At 38.8% G+C, this 11,725-nt stretch overlaps 1 protein-coding gene across 1 annotated transcript; it reads right to left on the minus strand.

Moving 5' to 3' along the window:
• Window positions 1-6,358: 6,358 nt before the first annotated feature.
• LOC142832074 (leukocyte immunoglobulin-like receptor subfamily B member 4A) lies at window positions 6,359-10,656 on the minus strand. Its single transcript, XM_075942425.1, has 5 exons — window positions 10,574-10,656; window positions 10,396-10,431; window positions 9,907-10,191; window positions 9,465-9,767; window positions 6,359-7,903 (listed from the first exon to the last, which is right to left on the minus strand). Exons 1-5 carry the CDS (start codon window positions 10,605-10,607, stop codon window positions 7,758-7,760), a joined length of 804 nt encoding a protein of 267 aa, XP_075798540.1. The 5' UTR covers window positions 10,608-10,656; the 3' UTR covers window positions 6,359-7,757.
• Between the last annotated feature and the right edge of the window lie 1,069 nt (window positions 10,657-11,725).

Consider the following 11,725-nt stretch of genomic DNA (forward strand, 5'->3'; position numbering starts at 1 on the left):
TTCTTCAATGTTTTATGATGAGAATTTGTTGGATATGGTGTTTTCTTTGATCAGTGCATTCATTTACTCAATGGTGTATTCAGAGTCTGACATTCTTTCTTCTATCTCTTGTATTCTATTAGTTATGCTTGTTTCTATAGTCTCTGTTCATTGCCCTAGATTTTCCATATCCAGTCAGCCCTTTGTTTGTGTTTTCTTCCTTGCCTCCATTTCAGTTTTCAATTCTTGAACTGTTTCCATTACATGTTTGATTGTTTTTTCTTGATTTCCCAGGGTATCCTTTATGTATTTATTCATTTCTTCAAACTTTTTGTTATATTTCTCATCCATTCTATAGGGGCTTATTTTCCATGCTGTTTAAGGGACTCTATTGCTTTCATAATGTCAATTTTCCCCCTTTTTCTGGATTACGGTGTTCAAGACCTTCTGTTATCTATCACTGGGTTCTGGTGTTTTCATGTTGCTTTTCAGGTTGGTGGAGGAATTCTTGCCTTGGTGCCTCCCCATCTCTTCCTTCAAATGCTATCCTATGGATCTTCTGGGAAAGGATCAGGTTCCCTTGGTGGCCAGGAACCTCATTAACAAAGGGCCTACCTTGCTTCAGAAGGGATATTGAAGCAAAGCAATTCTTGCCTGGCCCCTTTGCCCTCAGCACCCCATCCCAGCGCCCAAACAGGCTGAGCTGGTGGATCCCGTGGCCCCACAGAAGGGAGGAAGAAGGGAGGAGGTTCCTGGGTACAAACTGAGATGGGTTAGGGAGAGAGGCCCCAGCAGAGGGGTCAGCCCCTGCTGAATGACTGGGGAGTAAAGGGGGTTGGGGAGTGTCCCTTCTCTGTTTCTTCTGTGTCAATAGCACACTCACCAACCACTCTGATGGGCTCCAATTTTTTTTCCTTTTCTTATTTGTTTCTATGAGTTTGACCCTTTTGTCCTCTTGTTTATATTATCAAGACATTAATATTGTCTAAGACTCCATGGCTTAAATTCTCTCCTTAGATCTTTAATTAAGTCCTAACTGGCACCAGAGGTAATAAGCTCAAGTCCTGGAAGTGAGAATGCAGACATCTTTGGGTCTATTGTTCTGCTTAGAAGAGGAATTTCCCCCTCTTTGAACTTTGGTGACTGGTTTCTATTATCTCAGGGGCATAATAATATCACCAAGTACTGGGGATATCTGTATGGTGTGTTGTATGAAGCCATTCCCTGAGGATGACCTGAAATAAAAATGGATTTTTTTTTCTTTCACTTACAGCAGCTGTGAGTTCCACATTTGTTCCCTAAGAGAGGGAGTTCAATTCTTTGGGAGGAAGTTCAGGCTTTATTAAGAGTTATTAAAATTACAAAAGGACTGGTTCAATTCTGACAAGCTCTTTTTCTGTTCTGGATTTATCATAGTATTCAGTTTTCTCTATCATTAGCATCATCTGAACTGTTTTATCAGTCTGCCTCTCTTTGGAGGTATCTGGTAGCCAAAGACCACTTACATATTGTAAGTACTTCAAGGCAAATGAGTAGCTGTGACCCTCCCATGAGGACCTCCACATGCCAGATCCCACCCACAGAACACTCTGTCCTGATGCCAGGCCCCACACCACAGATTAATAAACCCAAACTCTGGACTTTAAATCTCAGCAATTCACATCCTAGAAAGCTTCACCAGAAAAGATCCACCCTCCCCAAGAAACTATATAAACTGTGCCTTCTGCTCAGTTCTTGGCTGTTTTGTGCCTAACCCTAACTCTAAACCCCTCCAGTTTTCCCCCTCCCAATAAATCTCTTGTGTGAGGCTTGTTTTGTGATATGACTTTGTGGTATTCCTTGGTTCCCAACTGCCAGGATACCTTTCCATCCAAGTTGTAATGACTACACTTAGAGTTAAAGATCAGGTTAGGGGATTAATAGAGAAATAGATCGATGATAAAGGAGAGATCAAACAGACATCTCCTCACCCTGCAATGCTGTTGAAGGAATGTTTGATTTTGGTGCCAACCCGATCAGCTGGACCTATAGGTCAGTTGTTAGAAGCTAGAATCTCAAGGACTCTTCTTGGTTATCAACTTAGCTACTTCTGAAATTAGCAAAGACACAAATGACAGCACTCACCTGTGAGGAACTTTTTATTAATGAAATAATTTGATGAGGAAAGATCAACTTCTGCATGACAGCACTCACCTGTGAGGAACTTTTTATTAATGAAATAATTTGATGAGGAAAGATCAACTTCTGCTCTGGATCTTTGAGATGAAAACTTACAGCTTTAATCAAGGTCTTTAAGGTGACAATATCTACTTTCAGTCTGGACTACACATTCTCCTGGCAGTTTTTGTAAAGGACGTGGGAAAAAAAAAGCAGCTTGACCTCTCTTTGCCTGCTTAGCAAGTTCATTCCTTCACTGGCATTAGAGCCTAATTCTTTGGGATTCTAGCATATACTCAAGACCAGCTGAGACATATGGCATAGTGGATGGAACAAATACTGGATTGTTGGAACTTCCATTCATAAACAACCAACATTGCATTAGTAGATCACTGTAAGCTATTCTATTAAATTGCCTCTCTCTCTCTCTCTCTCTCTCTCTCTCTCTCTCTCTCTCTATATATATATATATATATATATACATATATATACATTATTATATATAGTAAATACTATATATATGTGTGTGTATATATATATATATGATAGAGAGATCCATTCTGTATGTTCTGTTACTTTAGAAAACCTATCTAACACACAGTAGAACTCAGGACTTTTCTGTCAAACCAGACAAAATTCTTTATTGTGTTAGTATGAAAAGTTTTATTTTCTTATTAGATAACAAGTAAGCCTTGAAAATATCAAGCATAGCTATTAGCACAATTTACACTAATGGATATTCCACTCAAAGTAAAAACAACAATGAAATTAATGCACCAAACAAAATATCAAATGTGCAAAATACCACATGCTCAGCCCTAAATCTTATATCCACAGATATCAATGAATGGATACAGATAGTTGTATTCAATAATTCAAATAATATGTTGGTTTATATGTATATGCAACAACAATCATTAGTGAAGAGGAGGCTGTAAATTTGGGATTGAGAAGTGGGGAAGCTCAATATTGGGAATGTAGTGAGGAGGAGGTGGATGTGGTAAATGAATCTAGGACTTCTTGACTAATACACAATTGACTCCAATATTGTCCTGAAAGCCAAGCAAGGCAAATGCCTTTATTCTCTTAGAATGAACACTTTTATTTTTCATTGGCCTATGAACCAACCTTGAAAATACGAAAGCTTAATATCTAATATAGTTTACATTAATGGATATTCCATCAAAGCAAAAAATGGTAATTAATGCCATGCATCAAACAAAATATCTAAAGTGGAAAATACCAACTGATAATCCCTGGAAAATTATACACACAAACAGAAATGAGCAGACTCAGAGGGTCTTATTCATTTGAGTATTCTATGTATATATAACAGCAATAAATAGCGAGGAGAAGGCCCTGGACGTGGGAGTGGACAGTGAGGATGGGGCTATGGGAAGTTCAGTCAGGAGGTGATGGAGAGGAGAAATGACATATTTATACTTTATTTTAAATTCTTTTTTTTTACTTCCTGTCTGGTTGACCTGCCTATACTTCCTGCCTGGCCAATCAGCATTTATTTAAAACATGATTGACAGAATACAGACAATTGTCCCACACCAAAAATACATCTTTTCTTTAAATTGTTTTTGTCAGCATACTATACCATAGCCACAGAATAACACTTAGTTACCTTATGATTTCCATACTTGTTCTTAAATGGATAATTACAATTAAAGTCTTACCCAGGATTCAAAAAGAGTGCAGACAGAGAAGAAAGGGGAAAGAAGGAAATATGGGTGGGGGATTAACATTAAAAGTCCTGAGAACCTTGTGGAACCCTACTAAGTAGAAATGTCCTAAAGTGCATACATATAAAATAGTTCAGAGTGCTGTCATGTAATAGGGAGATAATACTCCAACTGGACACCTCATGCTGTCAGTGAAAACCCCTAGTAACAGAAATGAGTTACCTCTTTTTGAATTATTTGCCAGCGTGTTGACATAGAACCTCAAAAATTAAAAGCAATGGCCATTGGTCTTGCTTACTTTATTTTAAATTATTAAATGAGGAACGTCACTTTATTCTAAAATAATTACAAAGCAAAAAATCATGTTTTGATCCTTCAAAGAAGTGCTGTTAAAATAAAAAACTGATAATTAATTTTTGCCTTGTAACTGAGACAATGTGTATTGCAAATAGCCTGAATCCAGTTCCTTTAGTGCCTATTGTAGATACTTTCATCTTATCCAGAAGCTATGTCTGGAAAATATATATTATTAACGATGGTGGGTAAAATGAATAAAATGTCTCAGAACACAAATTAGTGGAAAAATCATGCAAATGGATGGAAATAGAAAACATTATCCTGAGTGAGGTATCCCAGACCCAAAAAGATGAACATGGGATGTACTCACTCATAATTGGTTTCTAGCCATAAATAAAGGTCACTGAGCATATAATTTGTGATCCTAGAGAAGCTAAATAAGAAGGTGAATCCAAAGAAAAACATATAGTCATCCTCCTGAATATGGGAAGTAGACAAGATTGCCAGGCAAAAACTGGGAACTTGGGGGTGAGATGGCATGGGGCTAAGGGGAATTGGGGTGAGAAACCTGAGAAGGGGAGGATTGGGGGAGCTTGGGGGAATGGGATGGTTAGGATAAAGGAAGGGTGGACACGGGAGCAGAGAAATATATATCCTAATTAAGGGAGCCATTTTAGGGTTGGCAAGAGACTTGACTCTAGAGGGGCTCGCAGGTGTCCGGGGAGATGTCCCCAGACAGTACCTTGAGCAACTGAGGAGAGGGAACCTGAAACGACCCTATCCTATAGCCATACTGATGAATATCTTGCATATCATCTTAGAACCTTCATCTGGTGATGGATCAAGATAGAGACAGAGACCCAAATAGGAGCACTGGACTGAGCTCTTAAGATCCAAATGAGGAGCAGAAGGAGGGAGAACATGAGCAAGGAAGTCAGGACCATGAGGGGTGCACCCACCCACTGTGACAGTGGAACTGATCTAATGGGAGCTCACCAAGGCCAGCTGGACTGGGACTGAATAAGCGTGGGATGAAACCGGACTCTTTGAACATGGTGGACAATGAAGGCTGATGAGAAGCCAAAGACAATGGCACTAGGTTTCAATCCTAATACATTAACTGGCTTTGTGGGAGCCTAGCCTGTTTGGATGCTCACCCTCTTGGACCTGGATAGAAGTGGGAAGACCTTGGACTTCCTGCAGGGCAGGGAATCTGGACTGCTCTTCATTCTCGAGAGGGAGGGGGAATGGAGTGGGGGTAAGGGGGAGAGGGGGAGGGGAGTGGCGGGAGGAGGCAATGTGTGGAAGGAGGGGGAGGGAAACGGGAAATGGGGAGGAGCCAGAATTTTTTTTCAACAACTAAAAAAAAAAAAGAAAAAAAAAACAAATTAGTGGAAAAAAATTGCAAAAATAACAAGAATTAACCTTTAAATTTAAAAAGTGATATTTTTTATCTTCTATCTAAAACTAGTCTTAATTTCACCCAGGGCCTTGTCTGCTTAAAATGAGTTGCTTTAGTTAAACACCTAAATACATTTTACAAAAAATGAAATGAGTATCTATATCTTAAAGAAAAGGAAACAAATATAATCAATGTAAAATGCACCCCTACAGAGACACTATTGGCAATTAGTAATCAATGTGAGAGAGTCTGTCCTTTTCTTTAGTTCCGTAGCCACAGGTGACTTCTACTTGCTCCACTAAATAATCTACTTCCTGTGCTTAGGCAGTTGGCTCTTATTAAATTCAGTGGATCACACACAAATCCTGGACCATGTAAAGGAGGGGGCTTCTTAAGAAAAAGGTTTCTATTGATGCAGAAATGCAATGCAAAAAAAATGGTATGCAAAACTGATTAAATGCATCTTATCGATGCATGAAATGGTGAAAAATAAAAATTTTAAATTCCTCTACATTTTATACATATTTATCAACTTCAAAATGATATCTCACTAGCAACAGATCACACATGTGGAGGTTGTTCCATAAGTTCTGTACTAAAACTGTGGCCATGCTGTTTTTCCCTATGACATGTGCAGTATGAAAACACTGTCTCATAGTGAATTTTGATAATGTCTTCTCTTAGAACTCAATGATGCACGATCAATGTGTAATAAAAAAGTATTCAGTGGTATGTAAACAGAATTCAACACAATGAATATATAGTAAGGTATTCTGACATTTGTTCAACATTTGAAAAACCATCACTGTCATATATCACAACATTATTGTGAAAGCAACAAATACAGAGGTCATGGAAGAAGCAATATTTTTAATTATGATATTGCCATTTCTTCCAAATTCTCACAGAATGTTTAATATCATCTTTTTAATGAGGTCATATTTGAATAAGTTTTAGGCAACATATTTAATAGACAAAGTCAGAAAAATCCCCTGATGTTGATTTAGAATGCAGTGTGTCCCTTCTGTTCATCATGTTAAGTACAGCACTTGAAATTTTAGCTAACACAATCAGAGAACTAAAGAAAATACAATGTGTGCTTAATTTGACAAAAAGAAAAAGAGAGGTTGTTAAAGAATAAACAAATGTCAACAAAGGAATAGAGATGTCATTTTAGACAAATTGATTATCTTCTCAGAAGTTATCTCAGAATGAATGCGGGTGAGGGCAAAATGTTGAGGAGCTGGGAAGAATGTATGAATATAATCAAAATATATTGTATAAGATTGTCAAAGAATTAACAAAATATTCTTTTAAAAGAAACCATGTTTTTAACTGTAGGGTAAAAGTCAATATTCATAATTAATGAATCCTGGTACATTAAGGCCATATACTAGACAATTCCTTTGTGTTAAACATCAATCAACAGTGAGATATCAAATTATAAGAAAAAATATCAACTTTATGTAGCTCCTGTTGTCCACACATGTTACCTTATCTTGGAGTTATGATAGTGACTGTAAGTTGAGTATATAAGGCAATTAGCAAAGGCCAGATGTAGAACAGTTGACTTATTTTCTCTTTTCTCAGTAGGAAAGGTAAATGCTCATTGTGAACAACATTGATCTGTCTATGTAAACGAAAATGTTATTTGAAAGAGAGAGAAAGTTGGGCCCAACACATGCATGAGGTATGGAAATAAGAAGAGGAAGAAGTGAACAAATATCCATGATGAAATGTGTAGAAAGGAGTACAAAGAGCAGCCAAAGTGGTCTTTAAAACATGCTTCAGAGTTTCCTACATCCAGAACACATTTATTGGTGGAGGGCCTGCTTGTTTATCCTGGCCACCCGGCTAGCCTAGCCCTGAAATAACCACACAGAAACTGTATTAATTAAAACACTGCTTGTCCCATTAGCTCTAACTTTTTATTGGCTAACTCTTCCACCTCAGTTTAACCCATTTCAATTAATCTGTGTATCACCATGTGGCGGTGGCTTACTGGGAAAGATTCAGCATATCTGTCCCTGATGGCTCCATGGTGTCTCTCTTCCTCTGCTTTTCTTCCTTCCAGCATTCAGAAGAAACTCCTATACCACACATTTGTTTTCTGGACCATCTAAGAGTATGATAGCTTAATGTATATCCAACTTTCTTTACAATAATTACTTTCTTGTATGGTAAACAAGATTTATTTCCCATGGTCTGCACAATGTAATGGATGTTTTTGTTTATCTCCTGGTTACATGTTTTTCAACTCTCTTGCTGTGCCAAGCCTCTAACAGAAGAATCACTAGAGTCACTAGAGCCAAGGCAGCCACAACCATCTGGATGAAGTTTGCAATTGTGTGACCTTCGTGCTGTAATTCTGAGGATTCTGTAGAAAGAGGTCAAAGAAGTCAGGTCACACCAAAACTTCTCAGAATAAATGATTATGCACTCAGTGCCCCATCTCCTTGAAAGAACTACAACCTTTGTGTCTATCTCTAATATAGAGTTCTCCATCTCACCTGATTCTTACATGTTCACTCTTTTTCATGTTCTCATGGCCTGAGCTTCCCCAGAGAAGCAAGTAGTTTGGGTATATTAGATAAAGGGCTAAAGAGAGTTGAGGCATTTCTCTTGGCTTTTTGTGCCTTGAGCAATTCTTATTTTTTCATAAATACATGTTATTCTTATGGCATCTTATCCTGCAGATCAAGTTAAAATGTTTTCTACTGCTTCTAAGTGAGGATCAAGTCCACTTTCCCAAGATTCCCAATTTCAGCAGAGGTTTTACCAACTCATAATGATCTCACATAATGTCGTACCCACTTCCCATTCCCTCTCTTACCACTCTCAATGGGGTTGGAAAACTGGTCCTTGGGTTCTGGAAGTATTGCATGGAGAGTTCCAAGCCCTTGATTATGGCTGTCAGTTTCTATCTCAATTTTAACCTTAGGCACTTCTAACTGACTATCACCCTCTTGCAGATTAAATTTTGTGCCTCTGTGTTCTTGGATATCCATCAAGATCACAGTTTAACTCCACCCAGACATGGCTAACTTTATAACTGAATATAAGGGGATAATTGAGATTCTGAAGGATTCAGAATTTCTTGATTAGGTAAGTGCACTCTGTTTACCACGAACTTTGTGTGACAAGGTGTTTCTGTGATACTGGATCAATAACTTTTAGGGCATGACGTTAAGAACCAATCCAGACTGCTCTCATTAGGTTTTGCTAACTTGATACAAACTAGAGTCATCAGGGAAGACACACTTTAATGGAAAAAACGTGCCTTCATTATATTAGCCAGTCAGCAAGTCGGTTGGGGAATTTTTCTGATTGATTGATAATTGATATCGGAAGGCCCAGTCCAGTGTGTGTGGTTCTAACTTTGGTATAAGAAAACAGGTTGAACAAGCCACTCCAGGGTAAGCCTGTAAGCAGGGCTCTTCTATGGCCTCTATTTCAGTTCCTGTCTTGAGTGAAAAAGGAATAAAACTTATGCCACGGAAGTGCTGAAGCATGCATAGGCAGCCCATATTGGATTTCATTGTCTAAGTTGATGAGAATGACTGACCAGATCTCTCTTTCCTTGAGTGCCTGTCTGTAAGCTACCAGATAAAATAAACCCTATCCTTCACAAGTTCTTTCAGAATATTGTGTTTTATCATGAAAATATAAGCATAACTAGTACAGAGACAATGCCTTGTCACTTTATCAAATGTGTATTTCCGTTAAACCCTTCTGAATTTTCTAAATTCCAGTGAGCAATGGAGGGGAGCACCTGCATCAAGGGAATACTATTTTTTTTCTATGAGAGGAGAAAGATTTTTGGACTTAAGAGTTTTCTTACTTTGGGTTTTCTCACTCTTATTCTAGGCCAGAGCTCTTCTTAGAGAAGATATGTGAGTTACCATTTGCCTTAAGAAAGGCTGGGTTAGGGTCCTTACCTGAGACTTGAATATCAAGGGCATTACTTGATGTTGACCACATCTGAGTATTATTCATAAAACAGCCATAGCATCTGAATGTCCCATTGTGGTTAGCAGTCACAGAGCCCAGAACAAAATGAGCCTGAAATAACATGTTGGTTAGTTGCTGTGAGTCCAGGGTCAATGAGAGGTTATGTTTTCCTTCCTGGATCAGAATGAATCTGTCAAATTCCAGTGATGAGATACACTGCATGGTTATGCACTCTCCTGAAGTTACAGCAGGGCTGGGCCAAACATACAGGCTTGGTTCATCATAGGCTCCTAGAATACAAGGGGCAATGTGTGAAATGAATTCAAGCTACCTACATTGCCCTTCAGGTTTGGGCTCTGAGAGAAGCTTCCCTGGAAAGTTGAACTCCTGAGGTGAGAGATTTGTTGGCACCCATTAGTCTCCACTCACCTGTTAGTACCAGCACAAGGGTGTCACTGTGCTCTGACAAGCCAGCAGGACTCTTATAGTAACACTTGTATGTCCCTGCAAAGTCCTTTGACATTTCGTCAATGTGGAACTTAGCCTTGTTCTTCTGTTCCAGAGGGAACTGTCTGTCCCAAGGATCTATGCTTCCCTCTTTATGCATATAGTACTCCTGGGCCTCCCAGGATCCTTGACACCAAATAATCACAGGCATATGTTGAGCAATCACAAGGCCTGGCTCAGCCCAGATGGTGGGCTTTTGGAGGATTCCTGCAAGAAAATCAAAGGTTGAGTCCCAGTATGTTCTCCTGCTCAGATCCCAGGTTTTAATAGAGAGCATTCATAGAAATTATAGCATTATTCACATACTCTTTTCTTTACACTCATCACAAAGAGTTGACCCAGATGGCAGAAAAAGTACTTTCTGGTCTTTAGAATGAGGAATAAAATCTTGGAATGGATGAAGACACTCACCTGCCAGCACTGCAGTCTTGTGTCCCATACTCAGACCTGGAAGAAAATTCTCTTTGAGTGTTTTATTTAATCTGAGAGTTGGGCTGAATCCCCCTTTCTCTCCTTATGAAAACAGATTTGGCTTTGGAGTAGGGTTCCTTACAGACTTGAATGTCTACTCTCCCTCTTCATATCTCACCAAGGCACAACAGCATTCTGAGCATCAGGGTCATAATGAGTCTTGTTATATTTCTTGCTTGTGTTCCTGGGCTGTCTGGCCAAGTTCTGTAGAACCATCAGACAAGCTGTCTTCATTCTGAGGGCAGATGCTTCCTGTCATGTGTTTGCTGCATCATTACTATTACCAGAAGGGGAACTTCTCTATTACCCCAGCACAGGCGTTTGGTCAAATAGCCAGGTCTCTGAAAAGTCTTTCTAAAAAAACTGAGTTTTTCTCTATTCTTCACAGATTTCCCCTTGTCCTGTGTATTTTCTAAGCCAGGGAATGAACATTCACATGTCACAGCATGTCATTTTACAAAGAGAAACAATTGCAAAGAGAAACAATTTCAGACCCCAAATGTTCAAAAGTGATGTTGGTCAATTTCAGCACAGTGTTCTAAGAAAAGACTTATTTATGATAATGCAGTGTGATGCTATAAACTCAAGGTGGCTCCATAGCCTCAAGTCAAATATTCCTTATTGCAGGGTTAGAAGCAGATTCTGCTCTCTTTCCTCCCTCAGCTCCTATGGACTTTCACATCTTTCGTCACAATGTTCTGATTTACTGCAGCCAAGGACAAGCATTTTCCAATTCTATTTCTTCCTATTTGTTTCTGTGAGACTGACTCTTTTGTTGGTATTATCAAGATGTTATATTGTGCGGAGACCATCTGACTTAAGTCCTCCTCTTAGATACTTAAGTACTCTCTGGCACCAGAGGTAATAAGTTCTGACTCTTGACATAAGATTTAGACACTTTGGTTCTATTATTATGCTTGGAAGAGGAATTTTTAATTTCCCGTTTCAACTTTGGTGACTGTTTTCTTTTTCTTTTTTAATTTATTTTTATTGAGCTCTACATTTTTCTCTGCTCCCCTACCTGCCTCTCCCCTCCCCTTCAACCCTCTCCCAAGGTCCCCATGCTCCCAATTTACTTAGGAGATCTTGTCTTTTTCTACTTCCCATGTAGATTAGATCTATGTATGTCTCTCTGAGGGTCCTCATCATTGTCTAAGTTCTCAGAGATTGTGATGTGTGGGCTTGTTTTCTTTGCTTTATGCTTAAAAACCACCTTGAGCGAGTACATGTGATAATTGTCTTTCTATGTCTGGGTTACCTCACTCAAAAT

This window comes from Microtus pennsylvanicus, chromosome 1 (genome assembly GCF_037038515.1).
Source record: "Microtus pennsylvanicus isolate mMicPen1 chromosome 1, mMicPen1.hap1, whole genome shotgun sequence".
In the NCBI taxonomy this organism is placed as follows: Eukaryota; Metazoa; Chordata; class Mammalia; order Rodentia; family Cricetidae; genus Microtus; species Microtus pennsylvanicus.